The sequence below is a fragment of the Athene noctua genome, chromosome 16 (assembly GCF_965140245.1).
Source record: "Athene noctua chromosome 16, bAthNoc1.hap1.1, whole genome shotgun sequence".
Taxonomy (NCBI): Eukaryota; Metazoa; Chordata; class Aves; order Strigiformes; family Strigidae; genus Athene; species Athene noctua.
In genome coordinates, this window is record NC_134052.1 from 3,116,353 (window position 1) to 3,143,661 (window position 27,309).

The following is a 27,309-nucleotide window of genomic DNA, read 5'->3' on the forward strand; positions in this document are numbered from 1 at the left end:
GGAGCTGGGGTGTCTCCTTGGCTCTCCTCCAGAGGAGGCTCTCCCTCCTGTGGGAAAGGCAGAGGTCTGCAAGATCTCCCTTTTGTGCATCTGCAAGGATGCTGGTGGTCACCCCAAGGTTGGGCCCGAGCACCATGGGCTCCCTGGAGGGGCAGTCACCAACTGTGGTGGCCCCTTCAGAGGCTGGGGCTCTCCGGGGGGACCATGGTGGCAGCCTCACGTGCCCAGCCGCACCCAGGCTCTCGGCATTCCGAGCTAAGGAAAGGTGGAGTTGTTCAAGTATCAGTTCAGCCCAGGCGCTTTAACTTCCCATGGTTCCTCTGTCCGCCACAGCCCGCAAAGGGCCAACTTCAGCTCCCGCGAAGGCGACGTATGACACAGCTCCAGTGCCAGAGAAAGCGCCAACAAGCCGACGTGCAAACCGCCATGCGCCCCGCCGCCCCGCCGCCGAGGGACGACACAAAGTGGAACCTCCCAGCTCGCCGGCTGAGGTCTTGTGACTGCAGATGCCTGGTTTTACGAAACACGAAACACGGCAGCTTTCTCCCAGGTCAGGTTTCTTAGAGCGACCCCACAATGTGCGGCTTGAGCTGGGCGCGGGGGCCCGCGGGGGTCCCCCCCTGCACCAACGGGCAGCAGCGCCCGGAGCCGAGCAGCGGCGGAGGAATCGGTGGAGCCCCGATCCTTCCTCGCGGGGTGACGGTGGCTCGGGGGGCTCTGAGCCCCCCCGCCGGTGAGCACCGGGTGGCACCGCCCCTGGGCGCAGGGGGGGGGTGGCACCGGCCTGACCCCGCCGCGGGGCCGGCGCCCCCCGCTGTCACCTCCCCGGGCCCCTCCTGACGTCACGTCGTGACGTCACGCCTCCCCCCTCCGACGCACCCCGCGCTGGGCTACGGCGCGCGTGCCCCCCGCTGCAGACACGCATGCGCAGATCGACCCATCCCACAGCCCCGCCCTCCAGGAGCGGCGCCCGTACGCGGTGGTGTTGCCTCCCCGCGCTGATAGGTCGCTTGCACTGCCAATCCATCTCTGGGGCGGGGCGAGGGTGGGAAGGTCTATCCAATCGCCTGGTGGTGGGGCGGGGCGTGCTGGAGCGGCGGGGAGCAGGTGAGGGGCGGCGGGGCGGCTCCGGGCCAGGCGAGGGGCGGGTGCCGTACGGGCCTTCCTGAGGCGAGCCGCAGCCTGGGGCCGTGGCCGCCCGGCGTGCCGGCTCCTGGGGCACGGCTCGGCCCGGCCCCGACAGGCCAGCGGCTCGGCTGCGGGTGTGGAGGCGCCTCCACGCTGCGCGGGGTCTGAGCGGGGCGGTGCTGGGCTCCGTGTGTCCCAGCCGGGCTGCCCGCCGCCCGCTGAGGGGCGAGGCCCGGCAGCCCGCTGCGGAGAGGGGGAGGCTCCGGGGGCCGGGTGGGTGACTTCTGCTCTGCCTCCTCAGCGCTGGCCATGGCTGCGCCGTGGGAAGACGTCCTGCGCGACAGGCCGGCCATCCGGGAGGCCGCGTCGGTGGCCGTGGACGCGGCGCTCCTGGAAGGCGTGTTGATGCGGACCGAGGGCGAGCCCAACGCCTCGGATGTGAGTGCCAGCGCGGAGTCACGGGACGTGTTCGGTCCCGGCCAGGGTGTGAGTCAGCAAAGCGAGAGGAGCACGGGGAGGAGCCGGCTGACATCCCCGCGGTTGCCGAGCCCTCGTCAGCGTGCGTTGCTTTGCAGAGAACACCCAGCTGCCTGGCCGAAGCACGACCAGCCTGGAGGGCTGTAACTCGCACCCTGTCCTGCTGAGTGCAGCTTCCCAGGAGGTAGCCCTGCCATACAGCTCCCCTTTTCCAAGGAACGGGATAGATCTGGAAAGGTTTGGGAGATTGCCAGGAGCCCTGTGTGGTTGGTGGTGGGAGTTCATCCCTCTCCCAGCCTCCCACCACCTGTATGATCATTTGAACCAGGGGAGTGTCTCTCAGACGGGCCTCTGGTCTTGGCATGCTCCCAGCTACAAGTCAGCCTTTGCCCCATACCTGGGACGAGGTGACGAGGACGGGGGTAGCTGATGTGTGGGATTGCCCCTGGTGAATCTCTGGCAGGGGTGGGGGTGCTGTTGGAGGGCTGAGCATGTTGGAAGGGGATGCTGTGAGGGGTCTCGGAGGAGGAAGTACCCATGTGCAAGATGGATGGGACACTATTGGGAATGGGTCCCTAAGGAGTCTGGGGACAAGCAGGCAACTGTGCTGGGAGCTGACAGAGGTAGGAGGAGGGAGGTCTCTTGTTTCCTCATCAGCACCACCACAGGGGCTGCTCCTTGATGTCAACCCCATGGTCAGATCAAGGCTCTGAGGGAACCTTGAAGGGTGAGAGGAGGAGGGAGCCTGGGAGGAGAGGCCAAACACACTGCTGCTGACCCTTTTCTCATGTCAAAATCAAGGTGAATTGGGAACCTTTCTCTTGTGTAATGTTTTGTCTTTGAGGGTGGCCCTGTGCCTGAGCTGTGAGGTGAGCCAGGGGTCCAGACTCACCCCTGGGCCTCAGTAGGCAGGGATCAAAGGATGGCCAAAACCCAGGATTGTCAAACTCACCTTTTTGCTGAAACAGGTGTTTTGGAGACAGTGCTCTCCAGTTTAGATGGAAACAGAGCGAGGGAAGCGCTCGGCCCAGCTTGAGCTCTGCTGCAGCTGCTCCTGCCTCCGCAGAGTCCCGTGGGTGGCTTGTAAAGCAAAGCCCTCAAAAGTCAGTGGTCAGCAGGGCTGAGGCCATCTGTCTGTCCAGGGTGCACTGAGGAGGGCTGGGGGTGGCTTCAGCCTTCAAACAAGAAGAGGCAGCACCTCTTTAGCCCCACATAAACTGCCCAGACCTGACTGCTCTGCTGCTGCATCCTTGTTTGCAGGTGGTGAATTATGCTCCCTTCACGCTGCTCCCATCTGCAGTACCAAGTGCCCTGTTTGAACAAGCGTACGCTGTTCAGCAAGATTTTAACCTGCTGGTGGATGCTATTAGTCAAAACAAAGAATTTCTGGAGGATACTCTGGCCAGGTAACTTTCTTGCACCTTGCATTTTAATGAATATTTTAAATGCAAAGCATTTACCACATTTCAGGCATTCCTACCTCCCTTCCATTCATGTTCTTCAAGATGAGGTGGGTGCTCCTGTCCTCTGCAGACATTATCTCCTTTGCTGCATTATTTCTCCTAAGATTAATTTCCATCATGTCTGTGTTTTGGGGTCTGCTTGAGCCTCAAAAGATGAGACATCTGGCCAAGAGTTAACTCCCTGCAGTGATCTTCAGTTTTGCCAGTGTTTCAATCTTGTGAATTCTTACTTGTGAGCTTGGGCCTTAAATTCAAATTGCTAGAGTCTTCTTTGAGCCCTGGATTTAGTAGTCTCTTTTAGTCTTGTTTTGCATCTGCCTGTGACTATCCAATAACCACCAGCTCTGCTGCCTGCCCGCAGTTATGAAGAGAAGGTGTTTGTTCCTTGCCCCACCTCTACCTCTGAGCAGTCACTCTGTCCGTGTCCCTGCTTTCCCACCACACCAGGGAGGTGACCTGCAAGCTCTGGAGGACTGGTCAGCTCTGACTCGTGAACTCTCCTGGGTTTATCTGTGGCTGGAGCAACCATCCCTGGCTGTGGGGCTGATGCTTCCACAAAACTCTTTTCTCTTCCTGCTGCCCATTCTGTGCAGCCTGTCTGCGCAAGTGCTGCTGGTGCCCTGGCACTGGGACAGAGCAAAGGAGGCTGTTTTTCACTGTTCTTTTTGTTTTGCTAAAGCCTGGCCCCTCAGAGCTGGTTTAATGCTTTCGTTTGTTCCAGAGCTGGCTGCAACCGGAGCTTGTGGGGTCATGTTTATACCTGTGGTTGTGGAATGTAGTGCCTGGGGCTTGTGTGCACTCAGATGCCTGCCCTGTGCCTCCTCCTGCCCAGTATTTCCAGGCAGCTCCGTGGAGGTGCTGCTCACAATTAACTGGGGGATTTGGGACCCTGCAGTAAAGCCAGGCCTACTCTAGCAGGGCCACTGAAGCACTTGCACTGCAGCGTGTGGGATTTGGAGCTGAACAGAACAGGAGGAATTTGATGAAGGTTGTGAAGCTGCTTCTGTGAACTGTGTGTGCATGCACAGAGAGGCTTCTGATTTCTTTCCTGTATCTGCAGAATTCTGCTGCGTTTTGTTGCTTTTGCTTGTGCTGTCTCTCTGCCCTGCAAATGAAAGTCACCTGTGTGCAGCAGTGCTTTTCCTAGAGTGGCTGTGCTGAGCAAACTGGATTTACGTTATGGTTATGCGCTGTGGCCCTTGATGAAGAGTGCGTTCATGGTGAGATGCTTGACAGTGCTGTAGGTCTAGCCACAGCCCTTGCTATTTGTGCTGAGAATTAATTATTAATTCTGGAGAGGAATTAATTTTCTTGTTCCTGTATGACAGTGTAAGGGGTCTGATCCAGTCTGTCTTTCTCTCTAGCACCATCAAGGTAGACGACTTCACAGCTCAGCTCTTCAGAATCCACATGCAAGTTTTGGAGGAAGGCTTGGCTCAGGTACCTTGGCAGGAGACCCCAGCTCTTGACTGCTGTGCCCCTTTGCATGGTGGGGGAGTTGCCTGGCCTCTGTCTGTGAGCTTGCTGCCGTGGGCTTTGAACTGTCCCATAGTCAGACTGGTCGCTCCCAACACTGCAATGTCTCTGTTACAGCCTGTGAGCTGAGGACCTTGCCCTGTTTGACAGTCATGCCCTTTGCTTAGTGCTGGTGGCCTTGACTGGGAGGATTTAATATGGTTTGTCCTTGTCCTCTGGGAGCAATGGGAGAGCGTGAGGACGTGTGCCATGTCAGGACCTGTGTCCGACAGGCTGTCACTGCAGAGGCTCCGTTACTCTCCTGAGTGTTGTTAACTCCTCTGGAGTACTGAGGAGAGCTGTGGGCCCTGAGCAAGGGCCAAAGCACCCACAGGCATGTCTTGCAGAGGTTTTTATCAAAATGGAGGTGACTGGATCTGCCCTAGGAGGATTTTGAAACTAGATCATCAAAGGGATTTGTTAAAGGAGGCAGGAGAACCCATTTCACCTCCCCTCTGTTTCAGTCTGTGTTTTTAGGCATAAACCGCTCTGATTACATGTTTGACTGTGGGGTAGATGGGACACCGGCTCTGAAGCAGATAGAAATAAACACCATTGCTGCCAGCTTTGGAGGCCTCACCTCCCGCACTGCGGCTGTCCATGGGTAAGGGACCGTCTCTGGCCTGCGCTGCAGCAGCTGTACTGCACGCTCTGCTGCGTTCCGTGTCTGTGTGCTCTCCCAGCTCCTGCTCCATAGGTCTTGTCGGGGGCTGTCGTGGCGTTTACAGCTTTTTTTGGTTTGTTTTTTTTTCCCCACAGGCAGGTGTTGAAAGTGCTGGGAAAGTCTAAGGAGGCGTCGCACCTGCTGCCCAACAACCCATCGAAAGGCCTTGCCTTGGGTATTGCGAAAGCCTGGGAGCTCTACGGCTCTCAAAGGTAAGGAGAGAGGAGGTGCTGGAGGCTGGGTTATCTTGCCTCCCCTGGGGATGCACGTGTTTGGCTTTGAAACTGCACTTTCTGAAAAATGACTATTTGCTAGTCAAGCTACTCTCAAAGCCTGTGGCACCCTGAGAAGAGTGGTGTGGTTGTCTTAGCATGCAGGCCTGCTGTGTCACAAAGGCAGAGAGGTGCAGAGGGACCCTGGAGGAGTGGTGTGCTTCAGCAGCCCTGTACAGGGCTTTTCCTCCTGCCCTTGTGGTTATGCCTTGCACTGGTTCAGTAATTACTCAGGATCAGTACTGCTCTCCATTTGCATGCTGATCCTTAGAAACACTGGAGAGAACAAGCGGGAGCAGTGCAGGAAGTCTGAACCACAGAGTTCAAAAAGCAGTGGTTCTGGGTGCATGTGGAGTGCTTCAGGCTTTAATGATGTCCTTGGTATCTCTTCCAGTGCTGTGGTGATGTTTCTGGTGGAGGAAGTCCAGAGGAACATTTTTGATCAGCGATGTGTAGAAAATGAGCTTTGGAACAGGTAAAGGTTGGATTCTTCTGGGCCGGGAAAGGAAGGAGATGGTACAGTTTTGGAGAAGTGAGGCAGAGTAAACTGCTGGCAGATCGTGGTGGTTCCCTCAAGGCAGCTTGTGGGGTGTCTCCAGGCTCTCCAGCAGGCACGGCGTGGTGGTGGGAGGGGAGCAAGTAGCAGGCTGGGGAAAGATGGAGGTGTGCAGAACCCGTTTGCTTTATACTTTGTCACCTACTCAAGGATAAAGTCAAAACACTTTATAGTTTCTGGGACTGTGCGAGGGCACATTGTGGTATGTAACAGGGCAGCCTTTATCTTGGACTTCTCTATGATCTGTTATGCAGCTGTTCCTTTGGTGGCCTCCTGCCTAGCCTCAGCACCCACCTGCATCGTCTCACCAACCTCCCAAGCCTCTCACTAGCTGTTTTGTGGAAATACCAATAGCCATCAAAGCCCCTGGTCTCCAGGGCTGATTCCTTGCTGATTTTGTGTCTGTATAGTCCTCAGAGCTACACCAGTGATAGCTCTTCTGTGAGCCAAGTCTCTTAAACGAGTCAATAAGTGGCAGGGTGGGGTTAATGAGCGTCCTGCTTGGGATGGGACACAGGGCATTTCATAAAAGCTTAATAATGAAGCTTCAAACCCATTGTGAAAGATCTGAGCAAAGTAAGCAACGCAGCAGTGGGGTAAAGACCTTGGAAGAAGGAAGGGTTTTGACAAGGTCTAGCCCTGAGCCTGAGCTGGAGCTGTGGGAGCTGCATCTTGCTGTGTCTCCAGATCAGCAAGTCCACACTGCCGCTGTGTGGAGGAAGGACTGCAAAGCGTGAAGGAGATAAAACATGCAGGAAGTGTTCATCCGCAGCTTGTGGCTTTGAAGCCAACAGTGAATGAATCTGGTGTATAGGATTAAAAAAAAACCAAAATACTGACTTCTCTTAGAAACACTTCAGCAGATGAAAGCTAAGTATGGAAAAATCCAGGGTGTTTGGGCACATGTTCTGCTTCCTGCAGTGTTTGGGCTGGAGAATAGATCAGGTGCTGAAAACAGGGACTGACTCAGCCTGTAGGATGCCTCTTGCTCCATAGTACAAAGCCTGAGGTTATTTGTGAAGGAACCTACAGACCCTCCTTTCTGCAGCCTCTGGTTCCATCTGTGATTTCTAGCTCTACCTTCCCAGTCTGGTGACTCTCCTGTTCCTCTCTTCACAGGAATATTCGGGTCATCAGGAGGCGATTCCGAGATGTGTTTGAAAAGGGATCTCTGGATGATGCCAAGACGCTGTATATGTGAGTATGAGCCAAGGTGCGCGTTCCTGGTCGTGTGTTGGGCACACAGGGCTGCAAATTGGAATTTGCAACCAAAGCTGGTGGTATGTTTTGAGTGTAAATAGTGTCTTTCTGAGTAAAGCAGTTCTGTACTCCATACTGCTGCTTCCCCTTAGAGCTGAAGTGATTTTGTTTTCACAGTGGTGAGATCTGGCATGCACACATCAGTCCCTTACAGCTGGAAACATATTTCCCTCCTTCAAGCTGCAGCCTTTGGAGCTTTACAGGATCTTTACTTCCTCCACATACATTTGCTATGAAAATTCCTGGCTGTTTCAGAGGCTTCCACAAAGATATTTACTGCTTACCATTCACATGATGCTCTGCCAGCAGGAGTTGGGCTGGGTTATTGGTGCTAGAGGAGGATGTATTACATGTCTGTGTGGTATCTCTTGGGTTTGGGTGCACTCAGCATCTTGCCCACTCCCTGTTGAGGTCAGGGCGTGCGGGTCGCAGACTCCCAAGTGCTGCCAGTTGGTCCCAAGTGTGACATTTGTCCTATTTCCAGGGTAATGTGCTTGGAGCTGTGCAACCTAAAGGAAGACATGATTTCATGACAATGTTTTTTCCGTAGTTAGGCTAATTTTTCCACGGTTTGACCTTTGGTGCCTCTGCTGTGTTGAATTAACAAATACATTTGTCATTGCCAGACATTTAAGGGGAAAGTGTATCCACTGTACTTCCTCCAGAGCATCCCCTCCCATTACTGGTGAATGCCTTTACAGTTACACTGCCCGGCTGCCAGCAGTTTCTGTGCTGCTTTTCCTGTCCACACGCACAGATTGTGTGGCCAGAGCTCGGGGGTGCAGTGCTGGGGGTGTGCTGGTGCCTGGGCAGGTGATTGATGTCCTGCCTTGAATTGTCACCAGAGAAGGACCCTGTTCCCTCCCAGCTTCTAGAACCTCCCAGGCCTGGCTCCCAGGGGCAAAAGCTGTTAAAAAGTTAAAGTCTTACCTCCCTGCTGAGCTGGGTGCCTGAATTATTGAGACTTTGGTTAGTCAGGGCAGTGGCCAGATGTCAGCTCTCTGTGTCTCAGGGCAGGGGAAGCCAGCTGGGGCTCCGTGGAGCAGAGCCAGGGCTTGCAGTCCTCTTCTTTCCCTGGCAGAGCTGGCCAGGAGCAGAACAGCCCAGGAGGCCAAGGAGAGGGGGCAAATGCTGCAACACGTTGCTTGCCTGACCTCAGTGCCAGCCCCCTTAGTGCTGGGGAGTTTGGGCAGAGGCAGGCAGGGACTGAGCTGCTTCTGTAAATGCCTCTGGTTTCTGTTCCAGGGACGGCCAGGAAGTAGCAGTGGTGTACTACAGAGAGGGCTACGTGCCAAAGAACTACGACCAGCAGGTCAGTACTGACACTCTGCTCCCAGAAGCTGCCCACACTGCAGCCTTACCCAGCCAGTTTGAAACGCCCCCTGATCCCAGGGGGGTTAGTCCTGTCCTGGGTGGGGTTAGTTCTGTGCATGGCATGGCTGGTAGCACTGGGAAGCTGTGACTCTGCAGTGCATGTGGATGTCCCTAGCACTTGTGCAGTCAGAAATGTAAGTGGCTTTCTTTTCCAGTAACCACTGTGGTGACTTCTTAACGCAGCACTGAATTGCTTCTGTACAGTGTGAGTTAACACAGGTATTAGCACCTGTTTGAAGGGTTTAGGCTTGATCTACAGATCACAGTCTGTCCTCCACTAGGACTATTAGGCTGCAGGTAATAATAATACAGACAGGATCTTGCTGTTGTCTGGAGGTGGCAGCACTGGACAAGCTGGGGAGGCGGTGCAAGCAAAGGCAGTGGAGTAACCTGGCTGTGCTGTTTCCAGAGGTGGTGGGAAATCCGTGTATGCTTGTCTCAGAGTGCTGTTCCCAACCCTCGTCCTGGCCAGGCAGGGAGGGAGGAGGCAAATCGTATGAACAGAGTGGAGAAAAGTTGGTTTTTTCCTTGCTGATGGAATGGTTGATCTCTTTCTGTCTCAGAACTGGGAGGCACGGTTGTTGCTGGAGAGGTCAAGGGCAGTGAAGTGCCCTGACATTGCTACCCAGCTTGCAGGCACCAAGAAGGTCCAGCAGGAGCTGAGCCGGCCAGGGACGCTGGAGAGGTTACTGCCTGGCCGTGCTGAGGCTGTCACTCGAATAAGAGCAACATTTGCTGGACTCTATTCCCTGGACGTGGTGAGTGTGAGCAGGGCTGGAGCAGGAGTGAACATGCAGGTGTGTGCTTGGCCTGCGTTATGTTTCTCTTTGGTTTAGGTGATGAGAGGCCTTTGTTGTGGTCCCTGGGAGACCCTGTTGATCCTGCTCAGAGGGGTCTGTTGAGGAGCTGCTGCTCTTCCCTGATGTTTTGCTGTTTCCATCCTTTCCTACCAGGGCGAAGAGGGTGACAAGATAGCTGCTATGGCTATCGCTGACCCCGACCGGTTTGTGCTGAAGCCGCAGCGAGAAGGTGGAGGTAGGAGCTGGATGGGCTCCCTGTGGGTTTTCACTGCAGTTTGTGCTGTATCCAGGAGGGGCAGTAGCTCTGATAGCTCCTCGTCTGTGCTGAGGGATAAAAGGTGGGTGGCGTGTAGCTCCTTGTAGCCCCAGGGACTAGCCGTGGCAGTAAGGTAGTGCTGTTCCTGGAGGAGCTCTGGGCAGCCCAGGCAGCACACGGGGAGGCAGAGGCTGGGGCTGCTTGAGCTGCCGGGGCTGCATAGCTGGGGCCAAGGGCTTCTGCTGTGCTGGGAGGTGCTTGACTTGTGGCTTTGTTGTCAGGGAACAACCTCTATGGTGAAGAGCTCAGGCAGGTTCTGGAGAAGATCAGAGACAGCCCTGAGAGAACCTCCTACATCTTGATGGATAAGATCAAACCACAGCCAGCACTGAATTACTTGCTGAGGGCTCACAGTCCCCTACAAGCATCCGAGTGCATCTCGGAGCTCGGTATTTTCGGTGTCTACGTCAGGTGAGAAATGTACTTGTGCTGGGGGGTGGTTACCTGCTCCAGCGGGCACTTGAGTTGGGAGCATTTTCTTCTCTGTGCTGGCTCAGCCCGGCAGCAAGCGGATGTCTCTGGGGAGGTGGAGGTACAGGGGACAGATGTGACCCTTCAGTCTCTGCCTGTCAGCAGTGCTCTGAGCACCGTGTTCAGATGCTGGGCTGCTGCTCCATACCTGCTGCCAAAGAACTTGAAAAACCTCAGAGCTGGTGCTGGCAGATACTGGTGTAACGGCCACATGGAACTGGTGTGTCTCACCCCTGATTTCTGGGAGCACTTCTCAGGTTCTGGATGCAGCCACGTGGTTTTCTGAAGCCCTGGCCGTCTCAGAAATGTCTGAAGCCTTAGTGGGGTCATGTTCAACCCTGAATAGCTGCTGCTTTTGTTTGAAACCCTCATAGGCCCATAGAAATATTTCCATAGCTTATAAATTAAAGTCCTTCTTGTACAATTTTAGAAACAAATGTACTCTGGCAGTGTTCAGAGCTTGACATCGGACCAGAACAGCCCAGCTGAGGGAGGGCACTGTTGCTCCCAGGCACAGCTCTGTTGTCTGCAGAGGCCTTGGGGCTTTTACGTGTCGGTTACCTGCCCTGCGCTGCAGCAGGGAACGTGAATCGCGTTGTCCAAGATGAAATGCCATGAGCTTTATGCTCCGCCGGTGCTCAGTTGCCCTTTCTTTGCAGACAGGGCAAGGAGATGGTGATGAACAGGGCCGCTGGCCACCTCCTGCGGACGAAGGCAGTGGAGCACGCGGACGGCGGGGTGGCGGCGGGGGTGGCGGTGCTGGACACTCCGTACTTGGTGTGAGGAGGCGATGCCCCTTCCCACCCGCCCTGCTCTGCTGCCTCAGGAGCTGCTCTACCCCAGGGTGTGCTTACCAAGGTCTGATGTGTTGGGGGCTGAGGAGAGACTGTGTGGACACAACTGCTTCAATGTCCTGCGTGCCAGCCCCAGCTTCCCCTCTGCAGGAAGGAGGGACCCCCTCGCTCTGCCTGCTCGTGGCACCCCAGTGCTCTGGGTGTTCCCTGGGCTCCAGCTGGCAGGCAGGGGCACGTACAGCAAAGCTGAAGGGGGAATGTGCCACCACAGGCACTCACACTGTTCCCCGTTTTGTGCTCCTTGATGCTGCGTTATTTCTGGAGATGGGGTAACCCAAAGCCCGGGGAATGGGAAGAGAAAGGTGGATGTGCAAGTACCACTCTCTGCTGTGGATTTTGTAGCCCAGTACCTCAGTGCCTCCAGGTTAAAGAGGGGAACCCAGGTCCACCTGCCCCTGGCCCTTCCTGCCCTCCTTCAGCTGCTGCTGCTGCCCTGAGGGTCCTTGGGGTTCCTGCACAGGGGACAGCTGCCCTGGTGGAATTTGCTGAGGGGCGACGCTTGCTTTTGCTTTGCCCAACTCCTGCTTTGTGGGCCTGGGTACCCATCCCTGGCAGTGCCTGTGCTGCACAGGGCAGGCAGCAGCACAGACTGGGGGGGCTGCACTTGCTCCCACACACCCCCCTGCAGCCTTGTATCATAGCCAGCGTGTGGAGAAACCCCCCCAATCCCCCAGGGCCTGTGCCAGTGCACCTCAGTCCTGCACTGAGCCTCTCCTGTGGCACATGCAGCCCTAGAGTGGTGTCGGGGAGCCCTGACTTCAGTGCTGGGCCTTGGGGCAGGGGCTGGAACTGGGGTTTTGTAGTGAGGAGGCAGAGGAAGGGGAGAGGTGGAGTGGGACCAGCCCCAGCGGAGGGTGAGATGTGTCTCCCTCCAGGTTTCATGAATCAGTGGAACAGTGCAGCGGTGGGGGATGGGGAGCAGTGTGGGGTCTCCTTCCCAAGGTCCAGCCCCTCTTCCTCCTCAGCTGAGCAGGTCAAGGGGAAGCATAAAGGATGCATCTTTCTGGCAGTGCCATGGTGGAGCACCCAGGCAGCTTCAGCTCTGCCCTTCCCATGAGCAGCAGCGTGGAGCTGTGCCGAGTGCCTTGCTGTCGGCGCTGTGCTCCAACCCCGGCCTTTCACCCTGGGAGGAGTTCAGTTCTGTACGTGTGACTGATCCTGTGTTTTGCTGGGGGGTTGAGTACTCCCAGCTGGAGATTAAAACATATGTGCAATCTGACTGCTGTTCTTACACCAGTTCTGTCTGAGACGAGACACGAAGGGGAGGCGTTTTTGCCTCCTCCCTGGCCAGGGGTGGCTGCAGGGTAGCTGGGGCTGAAGCCAACCCCCCACTTTCTGCTCTCCTTGCTGCCAGGCTGCACAGCTCCACGCTGATGTGTCCTGGCCCTGCAGCCCCAGCACAGCAAGGGAGGAAGGCAGCACGTGCAGTGTAGAGCTGTGACTCGGCCTGTGCTGGAGGAGCAGGAGAGCACTGGAACACAGCCTGGGAGGTGACACGGACCAGACAAGGGGGTTTATGATGCTTTCCCTGAGCCTCTGTGGACCGATGCTGGCTGGAGATCAGGGAGAAACTGAGGCACAGGCCCCAGCCTGGCCCTGGAGCTGCTGCCCTCTCCCCAGTGCAGGGCAGCACAGCCTGAGGCAGAGAGCAAGACCCAGTCCATGAAAAATCCTCACACCAGCAGTAACCCACCCCTCCCCAACAGCCTACCCCCATTACAGCATGACAGGCACCACATGCACACTCTAAGCCTGTTTTCCATTTTGTTTCCTTTAATTTTATTCCATTTTGCATAAAATTCCAGCTGTTGCCAGCCAAAATTACATAGTGAACAAAGAGTAACAGAGGAGGAGAGATGATGCCAGAATCCTTGGGAATGAGGTGGCCAAGCCGCTGGTAGAGCGCTGTGGGGGCATGTGGGACACAGGCAGGTTCATAGATCCCAGACAGGTGCTGTGCTGGTGGGAGCAGCAGGTGAGAGAGGAGACTTGGGCCTTGGAGAGCACCCCAACACCTGCCCTGAGCAAGCAGCCCCTGAGGCAGCTGCCCCAACCTTTCCAGCCCAGCCCAAAGTCAGCTCAGTCTGAAGGTAAAGCCTGGATGTTGGCACTCACCAAAACAGCTGTTGCAACAAGTTTTAAAGCCCATTTCTCCTTTGGTTTAAGTGCAAAATCAGAACAGCTCACATGCAGTTTTCATACAGACGGTACTCCCAGCTCAACCCTGACCGGAGTTAAATGTAACTCATTTGAAGAAGGGCTCTGGCAATACCCTTGTGCTGTTCAGGCTCTTGGGCTAGAGGCTGTAGGGTTCTTTCCACTCATCATCATAAAGCCATGTTAAACATCTTCCACCACTTTTTTCCTGATGAGAAAACATAATCTAGGACTATCATAGCCCTGCCTGCCTTGGTTTCTTTGCTGTAACAATGGTCGTGGTGCACTATAACCCAGCCTGTGGTTTGCCTGCAGTGGGACAGGGGCCTCTGCAGGGCTTTGTTTCCCCTCCCTCCTCTGCACCAACAGCCCCCGCTCCTGCCTCAGGACACAGAAGGTGCATCCAGCCGTGCAGCCCCGAGTTCAGCCCTGAGCAGGTGGCAGCGGGGCTGTGGAGCACATCAGACCGACTTCAGCCAGACCAGATGTGGGGTCCCTCATGTCCAGGGCAGTGAAGGGCCCCAGATTGGGGAAAACACATCAGCTGGCACCATGCAGTTCAGAAGCAGCAGATCTTGGTACTAAATTGCTCCAAAAGCTCTGTTTAAAGCACAGTGCTCCCTTGAGCCTCACCCCACTCCCTCTGCTAGCAACGGGCTTGGACAGTGGATGCAAGACTAAAACTCAGCTGTACACTTACGATGTGAATGTGTTTAAGTTCTCCTGCAGCATTCCACAAAGACAAGCAAGCTTAGCTGGCATGTGGGCAGTGACAGCTGCACCTCCCTTGCCCACCTGCACTGAGTAACTCCAGCACCACTTCTCCTGCAACCCTCACAGTTCCTTCCCCCTGTGTGCAAGATGCCAGGGCCTCCCAATTACATAAAATTAGCATCCCCCTCCCCCAAATAAAATTAAAAATCAAGAACGAGGTGCTGAAAAGGGAGGAGGAGTCATCCCTCTGTGCACAAGGCTGAACCTCTAGAGGTATGACACCCATCCGGAACACGACACGCACCCTCCTCTGAGGCATGGACACACTAGAGACACGGCCTCTCCAGAGCCAGCCCTCCTCGTTCGTAACATTTGTACATTCAACCCAAGAGGTGAAGGTTTCCTTCCCAGGACAAACAGCGGTTATTCAAGGGACCTGCTCATCAGGACACTGCTGCTGCTACAGTTCTGCTCAGCAGGGACAGGTCACGCAGCTACTGTTTTGTGTCACATCTGTTGTTGAAAAGATGTTTTATGATGCCCGGGTTTGCCAAGGTGGAGATGTCCCCCACCTCTTGGTCGTTTTTGGCAATCTTCCGTAATATCCGTCTGGTAATCTTTCCTGTAATAACAGACATGAAAGGGAAGCACAAGTCAGGATCTCTTCGGCATCCTCAGCAGGAGTGGGGAGTGCCCAGACCTGCAGCATCCTGCTTGCCCCGAGGTTGCTCTCCCCTAAATTTGCGTGGCCCTGGACACAGAACTGGGGGCCTATTTCCTCCCACTGGCAGGAACTGCTCAGTCCTCCCCAGCACTGTCACTATGCCCCTTACCTGAGCGGGTTTTGGGCAGGCTAGGGGCATACTGGATGTAATCAGGCGTTGCTATCGGTCCGATTTTTTCTCTGACTGAAAAAAAAAAAAAAAATCAATTTCATTGTAGGTACTAGGAGATACCACACATGTCCTTTTCAGGTAGGATGACCAAGTTCAGACCTGCAGAGCCCAGAGAACATGGTAGGGCAGCACTTAGGGCTGCTGCACCCCAGCCTCCAGGCTGTGCGAGCAGGCAGCAAGACAGGGCTAACGGCACTGCTGTGCCAACAGGGCTATAAGCACATCTTCCCAAAGGCAAGAGCGCTCATCCCTGAATTCTCTCCACCTTCAAGAGACCCCTGTAATGGCTACACCAATTACTATTGCCATTTTGATAGAGCAAGGGCTGATTCACCTACAAAGAGGAGACTGCTGTGGGTCCATTTTGCATATTAAATACTGCAGCCTGTTGTGGCAATGAAAGAGCTCCCTTGAAACCAGAGCACAAACACCCAGAGCATTACCCCAAAGCAACCAAACAATTCTCACAGCAAGCTGCAATCTGCCAGGGAGAGCTGTAGGAGCCACGTCCCCACAGGAGAGCACTGCTGCAAACAAAAGCCTGCCAGGTACCTCAGTCCTTCACGGGGCTGCCAGCTCCCAAGAGGTAGAGGTGGCATCACATGAGCAGCCAAAGGCTGGGAGAACTAATTTTAGTCTTCGCCAGCCGTGCTCTCTAATCCGAGGGGGCACCTTGTCGCAGTTGTCCACGCTGCATTCCCCAGACTACGGGCACCCTCCTTCAGGCACCCAAGCCCTTAACCCCTCCATCACCCACTCAGCACTGTTCTCCCTCTCCCTGCCACAGAATCTCCCAAACATTTGCCTGCTGTTACCTTGTTTTTTCAGCTCATCCGTCAGGTTCTTGGTGAACTCTTGGCCATCTTTCAGGGTCACGAAGCAGTAGAGGCACTCGCCTTTCAGGGCATGCGGGTGGCTGACCACTGCAGCCTCCGAGACGGCACCATGCTCCAGCAAGGCCGACTCCACCTCCGCAGTGCTCAGCAAGTGGCCTGGAAGCAAGGAGAGGCAGCACTTTACAGACCCACCCGGGGCTGGGGTCCTGCAGCTTCCCAGCAGCTGGGAGCAGGAGGAGGAGGAGGAAGAGGTCTGCAGGTCTAAAAGGCCCTTAACTATAGGTCTGAGAGCATCGATTTCATTTGCTTGAGAAAAGACAACAGTTGGAGAGAGAAACTCGTCTCAGCAGTGCAGGGTCTGGGCTGCCCCGAAGGCTGCCAGGTATCACTGACCTGCAGAGCAGGGCCACCCCCCATGGCTGTTCTCCCACCCACCTTTTGGCTTCTTTCTTTAACAGATCATGAACTGTTCACAGCCGTGGGATTAAACAAAGCACAGGCTGAGGATGATCTGGATTTGGTAAAAGGAGACCTGCCCACAGGGTCAGCTGGAAGGTGCAGAGGAAGAGGCTGGATCTGCAAGAGCCCAGGAACCTGCCCTGCCATGCACTGATGAAACGACGCTCCACAGCTCAGGGCAGGGGCACAACTCACTCCTGTACTCCTCTGCTCCTTCGCTCTGGGATTGCAGCCACAGAAAACCATGGGAGGGTGGTCAACTCCCAGAACGATCAGCTGGTAGAGGATCAAGCAGTGCTGGTCAGATGAAAGGATCTAGTTCGATCCAAGGACAAGTACAGCAGCATCTTGCAGCCAGCAGTAACTGCCTGTAGGCTACAGCCTCCAGGAAAGGAGGGAGGGAGCTACTAAATGCACTATATGGAAAATGATGGGCTGAGAAGCAGCCTGAATCTCAAAGAGAAATGGGAAAATGTCCACCTCTGTAGACACAGCTCCAAGCAGCCTGATCCAGCTTCAAGGTTAGCCCTACATGGAGCAGCAGGTTGGATTAGGGACCACATAGTCCTGCCTAACCCCTGCGATTCCCTGTGGCCCTAAATCCTTCAGCACAGAGGTACCTTGGCTGCTTAAGGACTTCCTCTAAGAGGTTACAGAGTGCATTACCTCTAGAGGAAATGATACAGAAAGTCACCAAGTCACAGACTTGTCTGTCTCAGAAATAACCCTGACCCAGCAATTAGATCCATTTTGATGACAGGTTCCTGGGCAGTCACAGATGCAGAACCATCCCCCATAAAGTAAGGTGGCTTTTTTAACTAGTGTCAGAAGCAGATGCAGAAGTGTCCCCTATAAAGCAAGGTGTCTCTCTTAACCAGTGTCAGAAAGCACACTGGTCCCCACTGAAGACAAAACTTTTTCTTACCAGAAACATTCAACATGTCATCAATTCGTCCTGTGATCCAGTAATAACCATCTTTATCTCTCCTGCAACCTAAAAATAGCCAGAAATGACAGCATGAGGAAGCAGTGCCAGCCCTTACAGCAACTGATAAGAGATTCTGAGGCCAGGACATGGCAAAATTTAAACTGCTGTCCCCAGGCCTCTGCAGCCACGGACAACCTTACCGTCGCCTGTCACATAGTACCCAGGGAACTTCTTGAAGTACGTCGTTTCAAACTGCTGGTGGTTTCCATACAGTGTGCGCATTATTCCTGGCCAGGGCTGCTTAAATACCTGATGGTGAAACATGCAGACCAGAGTCAGCGAGAGCAAAACCAGTAACCCAGGCTTTGCACCAGGGCGACAGACACACGTACAGGCTTTGCACATGGTGGCAGAGGTGCTCAAGACAGCCCTGAGTGAGGACACTCAGACACTTGCTGCCCAGTGCTGATCTCCTGGGAAAGTCTTGCCAAGCTTGGCACGGGGGAAGGAGCTTGGCTGAGAAGTTGTTCCCGTCCTGCCTTGCCCATGTGCACAAGCGCATTTAACAATTGGCTGCACAGTTTGTTTACAGCACGAAGCTCCCAGAGAGTTATGGCAGTGACGGGGCCCCTTGTGTGGGCCCAGACAACATGGAGACATGTGTTGCTACCAGGAATGTCTTGGAGTTCACGGGGAACAGACAAGGGGAGGGTGGGGAAGATCAGCCCTTCTTTACCAGGTAGCCTTCTGCTTCTCCTTCCAGCTCTTCCCCCGACTCGTTCAAGATGGCAGGGACCACACCGAAGAAAGGGAACGTCTGCCAAGGGACATGGAGGTGAGCCCACGCATTAAAACCCCACGAAGCAGAGGGAGCAGGTGGAGAGGCTGTGGCACACGAGGCCTGTGAGTGCAGCTGCATGGGGCCAGGCCTGGGATTTTGGGTGGTGGTCACCGCCCCACATGCACCACCGTCCCACAGCCACCCCGGCAGGCTGGGAACCACCACGCCATGGTACGGACAGGCCAGCTGCTGCTGCTGCTGCACCTTCCCGCGGCCCCGAGGATCCCTCCCTGCCCCAGGGAGCAGAGCACGGTACTCACAGCAGAGCCTGGCTTCATAGGGGTGGCAGCAGGAAGGGGTGTCAGCATGTGGCCACCCTGCAAAGACAGGCAAAAATGAGTGAGTTTGGGCCATGCCAGCACATCCCACAGTTGTTTGCATGGGCTCTGGTCACATCACATCCCAGACAGACACAGGCTGATGGGGCCTTGGGAAGGACAGGGAGCCTGTGTTTAGGTGCAAAGCTTTGGAGCAGATGGGGAGAAAAAGAGGGCGAAAAGAGCAGGGTCCAGAGCAGACCTTAGCAGGGACCCTTTGGAGAGGAAGGTTTCCCCTTAGAGCTTGTTTGAGGTCCAGGAAAGAAAGAAAGAGAAGGGTAATCCACACTTGTGGGCCACACCAGAGTCTCCTGGGCAAGCAAAACAACTAGTCCACACAGAACCAAAGACACACAATGGCAAACCTGCAAAGACACCCTGCGGGGAGGAGCACAACGGAGAGAGGGGCCCCGGCAACACCCAGGCAAAAACTCACTGTCTCTGTCTGCCAGAATGTGTCCACAACAGGACACCTCTCTTCTCCCACCACGTGGTAGTACCACAGCCAGGCTTCAGGGTTGATGGGCTCGCCAACGCTCCCCAGCACCTTCAGAGACTTCCTGCTGTGCCTGCAGAGAGGAGAGGGCTGGCAGGGGCTCAGCAGGCCATGGAGAGCAGCAGCTGTGAGCCTGCTGCACAGCAGAGCCTGCAGGAACCCCTGGGCTAACCAAAGTTTCTTGAGGCTTCCAGACATGGCTCAGACCCTTCTCAGGCCTCTTCCAGGGGGGAAGAAAGGAGACCTCTGATTTTGGTGTCGCCCACTCCAAGCTCCCACTTGGCTTTGCTCCTTCCCTTCCTTGGGCCAAGGAGCAGCACACAGAGTCTCTCTGCCCAACACACCTCTGTCAGCATTACGTCAGGAGCAGGGAGAACCCGCAACCTCTAAGCTTAGCTGCAGCTTACGGTGAAAGAGGAGGACCTGCTCAGGAGTGCCGTAACGAAATCAGTGCTGAGAGTGCAGAAACATGGCCTGCATGTTGCTGTGTAGAAGGCAGAAGATCCTGGTCTGTTCAGAAAACATGCTGGGGATGCTGCTGCTCAGAGGAAGCTGGGGCCCCCAGTCCCCTATCAGGAGCCTCTGGCTGGGCCAGAGCCAGGGATCCCCACGCCACTGGGGACTGGCACTCACTTTTTGACAGGCTCCTCCCCGTGCTTCATCAGCAGCCGGATGGCTGTGGGTGCTGTGTAGAACTTGGTCACCTTGTACTTGTCAACAACGCTCCACATTCGCCCAACGTCTGGGTAGGTGGGGACACCTTCAAACTGAGCAGGAGACAGGGCAGTGACACAGCTGTTCCCTTACTGCTGCCGACCTGCAGCACCTTCCTGAGCAGGAGGAGCCGAGAGCAACAGGAAACAGCAGCTGGAGCCCAGCGTGTCCTTAGAGGAACGCCAGGGGCACCACACAGTGAAACCAGCCAAGACCAGGGATCTCTTACTGCTTCCCTGGCATGGATTTGGTATCACCACACCCCAGGTGTCTTAGCAAACAACCCCCGAAACACCCCAGCAGCATGGGCATTTGGGTGGCTACCAGTGACACAGTCCTACCAGCCCAAGTGACCCTGCCCACACGGTTCAGGGCAAGAGGTCCAAACACAGTGACAGAACCACAACCAGAAGTACCAAGAACCCCAACAAGGACTCCCTCAACATGACAGTGATGCCGCTGCTCGCATTTCCCCAGGGACAGGCCTCTGGGTCCCTGGTCTGTATACAGGTCACAGCCATACACTACCAAGGCACAGGAGTTAAATGCAGGTTGTCAGATCAGCATCAGCAGTGAAAACATCACTCCCTGCTCCTGATCCAGCTTTCTCATTACCCCACAGCAGCCCTGGCTTCCCTGCTACACAAGGCTTGTACTTCCAAGGAAAAGAAATGGGAACATTTGAAAAACTAACCACACAAAAGCCACACACAAACTAGCCATCCCCATCTGCCACCAATCAGTCCCCCACACCCTCCTTGGGGACCACCACCCTTCCTTACAGAGCCCAGGGCACTGTGCACAAGTGAGAATCAGACTCATCACAGAGCAATACAGGGATGCAGCTCAGCACCATGATCTCCACTTTCTTGGAGTAAAAGCACCCGCTGCCATCCAACACTTACTAACACACTAGTTGCCCCGTTTGCCAAGGGTCCATAAGTGAGGTAGGAATGGCCTGTTATCCATCCAATGTCAGCTGTGCACCAGTAGACATCCTCAGGTTGGTAATCAAACACGTATTTAAATGAGGTGGCAGCATAAAGCATGTATCCACCCACCGTATGCAGCACACCCTACAAGGAGAAGGCACACGACTATCAGGGCAAGCTCCCACCAGGCCCTCACCCTCCCCTCCAAGCTGAGCATCACCAGTTCACTGGGCAAGAACAGCAGCTGAGCAGGAGCGACCAGCACAGCTCCTTTCCCAAGACCTCCATGGCTCCTCTTCTTACTGGGGCTTCCCAGCGTGACCCTCACCAGCTCCCACAGCCGAGGTGTGGCTGGGGTTCAGCACGGCCTGCGGCGGGGAGCATACCTTGGGCTTCCCAGTTGAGCCGCTTGTGTAGAGGATGAAGAGTTCGTCCTCCGCGTCGCACCACTCGGGCTCACACTCCGTGCTGGCACTGCTCATCAGCTCGTGCCACCACACATCCATAGCTGGGTTCCAGGGGGTCTGAGAAAAGTAGAGGATTAGAAACAGGCCCACACAAAAGCAAGAGAGGGGCGGACAAGGGGTGCAGCCCCAACCTCGCCCCCCTCATGGACCATTGAGGCAGATGTTCACAGCACAGCTCCTGCCCCAGAGCTGTTTGCTGCAAACCATGCACCAGAGCTGCAGCTCTTACTCCAGAAGGTCCTTTTCTCAGCTCACAGCCACAAGGAAAAACCTTTAAACACAGTCTGGCTGCAAGACCTGAAGCAGATTGTCCAAACCACTGGTAATGCTGATAAATCCCTCGCAGCTGCAGCAGCCAGGAGAGGGCCTGCAGCAGCAGCTGCTCTGCCCTCTCACAGCAAACAGGCTCCTCCTGCCCTCCTGGGCTGCCCGAGCTGTGGCTGAGCAGCAGAGCAGCAAGCCTGGCTTAGCACAGCCACACGCCCAGTGGTCCTCCACGCCTTGCAGGGACCCCTGCGGCAACACGGCCCGAGACAAACAGGACATGTTGGGCTCACACTGCTTGATCTGAAAAAATCTGTTATCCAGATCTTAAGGTAATCACCCTGATAAGAAGTGACTGCTCCAACACAAAGTCACCCAGCACCAGCCACCCAAAGGAGTTGCTTGAGGATGCCAGAGCTGCAACAGAGCCACCAACGCTTGTGGCTGATGGGCAGAGGTTGCCCCAAGACTCGTGCTGGCTGGCTACCTCTCCGGGGTGGCACAGTTCAGTGCAAGACGTAATGCTGGCTGACCTCCTCGCCTTTCCTCAGAGGAGCCTGGGGGCAGCTGAGTGGGCAACACTCCTCAGCCTCAGCAGAACTCCACTTTCCACATCTCTGTGAGAGCAGACACGCTGACCCAGAGCCCTGCAGGTCCTAGCTGGGGCACATCTCCTCCTTACTGAGCTAGAGCCCATTGCACAGGCACAGCCTGCACAGAGTCCCCAAAGCTGGGGTGCACGGAGAGCAGCCACAGGGTCACACAGCGACCCTCTGCAGCCCTAAAGATGTGCGTGTGCCATTTGGAGGCACCGAGACCCCACAGCCCAGCACGCAGCTGCTGCACACGTGGTGCCAGAGACACTAGCTGCTTGACTGCCTGGCACAACCAAGCCCACTTGGAAAGCTCTCACAGACCCCCAGGGCTCATGGCTTTACCTGGGGAAGCAGCTTCTACAAGTCTGTCCCACCAGGAAGCTTTGAGCCAGGCACCAGGTTAAACAAACCCAAGGTAGGCTCACACCCATCCAACAGTTCATTTTGTGCATCCCTCCTTCCAGGATCCCTCCATTTTAGCACACAAGTTCCACTGCCCCACAGAAGAGGCCAGACCCATGGCATGGCACACAGCCCCTGAGGCCACAGCTCCTTGGATGGACCAGGCAGAGACCACATGCCTGGTCTGGAGCTCCAGGTTGGCTGCCCACAGCACACTGCTGCAGCCGGGAAGCTGCGAGCGATCCCTGCCAGCCTCACCCCAAAGGGAAGTGCCTTGTGAGAGCTGCTTTAAAAAGGCAGAGAAGAGAACCATCACCCAAACACTGCCAGCGCATCCCAGTAGTTCTGCATTTCCCCCCATCAGCACGCCGACGTGCACTGAGGGGGTTTTATGAACGCAGATTTGCTTCCAGCAGCAAAGTCGGTGGCACTGCATTCACCCTGAAACTGTGGGGAGCTCTGGCCAAGCAGCGAGTGGGATCTACCACTAACATGCAACTGCTGGTAACCTGGTTAGGAAGGCATGTGTGGCCGTGCAGAGTCAGAGCAATTAGGACGGTGGAGCACCAGAGGGGGAAGCAGAGGGGATGTGCCACAAGGAGAAAGGCAGTGCTGTGTGTAAATACCTTGGGATGGAGTCTTTGTGAGATCTCAGCCTTTTTTTCCTGTTAAAAATCCATAAAGAGGGTGTGAAAGTTGAGAAGCGGAGGATCTGCACTGGACTTTGCAGGCAGGGAGCTGGAAGCCCACAGGCCCAGAAGCTGGGAAACCATCCCAGCGGGCTGGAGAGCACAGGGGCCAGGCCAGGAGATGCCCTCTGAGCAAAAGCCTGCCTGCTTCCATCACCTCCCCTGGGTACTCGCCCCTCCATGGCAGGTCACAGAGGCCACCCCCTGCACGTGGCCAGCTGGGTACAGAGGCACAGAGCCGACATACAGCCCACAGACCGTCCAACAGCGTCACACAAGCCAACGGCATGGTAACAATGTGCTCACAAGGGAAGTCAATCTTTATTAAAGTGTCTGAACAAGTAGAGCAGCAACAGCCAAAGGGAAAGCGACTCCCTCCAGCCTCCTCCCGGGCCATTTTGCACAACAACCTCACCTCACCAAGAGTGGCCAGCACAGGGACAGGCTTCTCTGCAACCACCTGACTGGGGAACCCTCACACAGCAAGGCTGGTCTGCTCCAGTTTTCCCACCCCTTTGCCCTACCCTGCCCTTGCAATAGAAAGGGCAGAAGAGGCCAACGTAACACAGCCAGGTTGGCAAACACTGAGCAACACCTCAACAAAATTTCCACAGCTGAACGAGGAAAATTAACTCAGACATCAGAGTCTGCTGGACTTCTTGTTTCAGGGATGTGCACAGACCATCCCTTCTGAAAGCAGAGCCCAAAACACGCATGCTCCCCAAATACAACCCATTTCTGAGCAAGCAGTAGCCTGGACATAACCCAGTGTAAATATTCACCAAACACACAGGGACAGAACACACCAGTGCAAGACACGGAGCTGTCAGGTAGCTGTAAGGAGCCTGCCTTCTAAGCAGATGAAGGCAGCAGGTAGCTGCTGGGTGCAGGCCTGCACATCAGCCTCAGGAGCTCAGCAGACAGCCATGGCTCCACGACACCTTCTCCTTCCACCCCCATCTTGCCACATGCCTCTGTCCCACATCCTTCCATCTGGTTTCAGTTGCAAGGGAAAGCCCCTGCCCCGACAGCTGACACCGATACCGTGCCAGCTACAGAGACTGCACTATTCTCAGCGGATGATTGTTGTCGTGTTGGGGGGCTGTGTTGTACCCACACCATGAGCATGAGTTTTCCTCTCCTGCTTCCACTGTCACAGTTACAGTGCAGGACAGCATTAGTCTTTGCACAAAAAGGGAGACAGATACAGGGTTAGGAAGGAAAAGTCCTCCACTGAGCAGAGGAAAACAGGCATCTTGTCCTATTGGCTTCGGAAGCTGTACCCCACTGCGCTCTCAGGGGTCCTGCGGGCTGGCAGCTAGTGATGGTGTTAAAGGAAGCAGTAGGGAGAGGATCTTGGTAAGTCAAAGGAACCATTTTTTCAGACCACTCTCAATGCAACAACAGCAAGGAGGGGAGAAAACAGGTATAAGACTCAAGACAGGAGCATCCAGGGAAGCACCGCAGTGGTTTTTCACCAATTGATCCACTGGGCTCAGGCCCACAGCAATAAAATCCCCCCTCTCATGCCCCAGGAGCATACCTGTATATCCTGACACAGCCTTTTGAGAGGGGGAGACTTGCTGCATGTCCCATCAACCGCCATCTCTTCCCTCCCCACGTGCTTCACCACGATGCACTTTTTCAAAGGGGAGCCCCTGTAAAAGGCAGGAGCTGTCAGGTCAGACTGTACAGGGGCTACGCCTGCCATTCACAGGTGTTACAGGCAGCACTGCAGGCAGAGCAGGGGCCCCGAGCTGCTTTTATTGACCCAGAGTGTATGCCACTGTGAAAACTCCAGGCATACCATGAACTGCCAAGGGCCACCAGCCCCAGGAGAATAGGAAAGGCCTGTGCACAGCTACCAGGGATTTATCAGGGGTGATTCCTATGGAGGAAGCAAGGATCCCACAAGCATCTCGCACAGGTCACTGCTGGGGAAGATTCCTTACAAATCCCAAATTTCCCTGCCTGTGACCGTGAACAAGACCTCCCACAGCACCCAGTAGATATTACGTGGCTGCTCCAATCCCTAGGCATGTCCAACTGTCTTGTTCAGAAGGAAGAAAGCTTTCCAAAGTCAGATTATACATCAGGGAAAAGAGTGGGCCTTTTTTTCCCCTCATGAGGGCCAACACAGCCTACCTATAATGCAAACAAAATCTTATCTCCAGCCTTGTCAGAGGAGGTACTCGTCAGAGTACCAACAGACTATCTCCATCAGCTAATTCCTAACTTCAGGATCACTTCTGCCTCCCAGGTACCTACTTTTACAGACATATAAACTTATGATTTCAAATTGTAGAGTTTTAAATGGCTTTTTATTAAAGAGTTTGAATTTCTAACATGCCCTAAATTTTCGTGTTTGATGTAACTTACAAGACCACATTCAGTCTCATACAAGCTACACAGACACTGTGTCTCTGAAATTCTGGGGTTTCAACCCCAACCCCCAAATTAAGGTTGACATGTGGGTGATTCCCACAGCCCTTCCCAAAGGGGGGTGAGTTTGCCTTTAGGGTGCAGCCGGCCTGGCAGACAGAGCCATTGGGTAAAGGAGCCCCAGGGGTCTGCATTAAGTAACCCAAGGTCAGGTGTCCCACTGGGGGATAACAGCTGGGACCCCTTGCAGGAGGGGCAGTGTCTGTGTGTGAGGGGGATGCCCTGTGCAGAGTTCCCTGTTGGGGAAGGACCTCCCGCCTCCCTGGGACTGGGCTCCAGTCAGCTCTGGCCTTTGTAAACATGGGCTGTGTAGAGATTCAGTATGTGGCTTCCTTGGTCTGATGTGTTTGGTTTGTTGACTCGGTTGTCTCCTGTCCCTTCTATGGGAGACTGCATGTCACCATTTATTCCACCCATTGTTGGTCATGTGGTGTCGTTGTTGGGGTCAGTGGGATTGATGTCAATTATGTATAATCTGACTGACTTGTTTGTACCCCCAGCGCTCACCCATGTACTGACCCTTTTGTATCAAATACAATTTGGTTATTGGTTCATCTTTATGCTGGCTGTGTCCTTTATGCTAGGCCTAATATTGGTAAAACAGTCTCTAAGCTTGGCAAATCCATTTCACCATGATTTCCCCTTCTGTAATATCTGATGCTAGATCTGTCTCTATGGTTTACAGTATCTCAGTGAAGATGCTGAAAAAAAATAAAGCAGCTTCAACATACACTTGTGTGCGGTCAGGCCCTAATCCTGTGCACATGTTGGTGCCTGCCAAGTGGAGTGCCTATTCCTGTTTATACAGCCACTTCCCAAACTTGAATTGTTTCTGGCTTGTTTTATTATTGTTGAATCGGTGGCTTTGGAGCAAAACTTAAGCCTCATCTTGACATGCTCCATGGTACTGTGTCCAACTGTTCACAACTGCTGTGGCAGTGCATTATTCCCTCCCACTCCAAGAGCTGCTGCTGCAGAACTGGGAGATCAGCCATGGGCCATAATGATGGTGGATCAGTGTCTCCAGCAAATCCTCCCACCCAATATGTGGACCTTCAGGTCAGAACAGACAAGAGGAAAGTTAGAAGAAAATATTTGTAAGATAATGGAGTTGAAGCATGTATTACTTCTGAAAGGCTCACGACTGTAGTGCAGCTCGTGTCTGACCACCTATGAAAACATCCATTCCCATTTGGGCAGGAGCAGATTCTGGCAGCAATGCCCTTCTTAGAAGGCAATCCAAACTTACTTGTCTTTACATTTCTGGAGGGCTTCATCTGCAATCTGCTTCAAGTTGATCAGCTTGTCCCCTCGATAAAAGGCATCTGCAAAATGGTAAGGAAAACATTAGAATGGCTTCCCAGCCAAGGCAGTCTGGGACAGCTGGAAGCAACAAGCAGTTTCAGGAGTGCAGAGCAGAGCTCATGCACTGGCGTGAGGCAAAGCAGACAGGCAGCTGATTGGAAAAGTTTCCTAATACACCCATTTAGCCTAGAGAAACAGATGCCAAGAGAAATGGTGAAATTCCTTCCCTGGGAAAGGTTCCAACTTGACCCAACAAGTCTCTGGAGAATATTCTGTGGGAAATAATCCAGCACAGCCAGAACACAGACTGCAGTTTAGTGGGTCCTTTCCATGCCATGGACCCACTGGGGAAATGCAGTGGGTTTACATGCAAACACTACCCCTTTCTTAATCCCTTGCTTTACAAGGCTTAGAGTTACAGCAGAAATCTCCTTGAAATTGGGAAGGGAGGGAATTCTCACATTAGGACTGCCTCATAAATGATACATGTTGCAAACATCTGGCCGATTTTGAAGAGTAACATGGATAAGAAGTGTTTGAAAACATGTTATTAGCAGCTGGTGACATCATGCTTTACAGGACAAAGTGGGCGGGCTGCTTAGATACTTCACTGTATGTTCGAAGTGGAAAACAGCACTCAAGCACAGCTACAAGCAGCGCATCCGCCTCACAGCGGCTCAGCTGAGGCACTGCCCCTTCCTCTT

At 54.5% G+C, this 27,309-nt stretch overlaps 2 protein-coding genes across 4 annotated transcripts in view; one reads left to right on the forward strand and one right to left on the reverse strand.

The window, feature by feature from the left end:
* The first annotated feature begins 465 nt into the window (after positions 1-465).
* On the forward strand, positions 466-12,369 carry GSS (glutathione synthetase). 2 transcript variants are annotated; one of them, XM_074920313.1, is made up of 13 exons: positions 466-550; positions 1,430-1,566; positions 2,866-3,011; positions 4,433-4,508; positions 5,048-5,187; positions 5,343-5,459; positions 5,914-5,994; positions 7,195-7,272; positions 8,581-8,647; positions 9,273-9,467; positions 9,663-9,744; positions 10,047-10,236; positions 10,956-12,369. In XM_074920313.1, the coding sequence occupies exons 2-13, from the start codon at positions 1,438-1,440 to the stop codon at positions 11,077-11,079; spliced, it is 1,425 nt and encodes a 474-aa protein (XP_074776414.1). In that variant the 5' UTR covers positions 466-550; positions 1,430-1,437; the 3' UTR covers positions 11,080-12,369. The 2 variants fall into 2 exon arrangements, with proteins under 2 accessions (XP_074776414.1, XP_074776415.1); XM_074920314.1 differs by lacking the exon at positions 466-550 and adding an exon at positions 1,084-1,107.
* A 539-nt stretch (positions 12,370-12,908) lies between these two features.
* The window catches only part of ACSS2 (acyl-CoA synthetase short chain family member 2), a 34,871-nt gene continuing 20,470 nt past the window's right edge, over positions 12,909-27,309 (reverse strand). The window contains exons 6-19 of one of the 2 annotated variants that reach the window (XM_074920082.1): positions 26,550-26,625; positions 24,402-24,516; positions 22,796-22,834; positions 20,827-20,964; positions 20,414-20,584; positions 19,428-19,561; positions 18,735-18,867; positions 18,242-18,298; positions 17,877-17,957; positions 17,341-17,449; positions 17,138-17,206; positions 15,733-15,909; positions 14,855-14,929; positions 12,909-14,643 (exon numbers count right to left, since the gene is read on the reverse strand). In XM_074920082.1, the coding sequence (XP_074776183.1) occupies positions 14,516-14,643; positions 14,855-14,929; positions 15,733-15,909; positions 17,138-17,206; positions 17,341-17,449; positions 17,877-17,957; positions 18,242-18,298; positions 18,735-18,867; positions 19,428-19,561; positions 20,414-20,584; positions 20,827-20,964; positions 22,796-22,834; positions 24,402-24,516; positions 26,550-26,625 (1,502 nt within the window). In that variant the 3' untranslated portion in view covers positions 12,909-14,515. The remainder of the gene's footprint in view (positions 14,644-14,854; positions 14,930-15,732; positions 15,910-17,137; positions 17,207-17,340; positions 17,450-17,876; positions 17,958-18,241; positions 18,299-18,734; positions 18,868-19,427; positions 19,562-20,413; positions 20,585-20,826; positions 20,965-22,795; positions 22,835-24,401; positions 24,517-26,549; positions 26,626-27,309) is intronic. The other variant, XM_074920083.1, reaches the window with a different exon arrangement.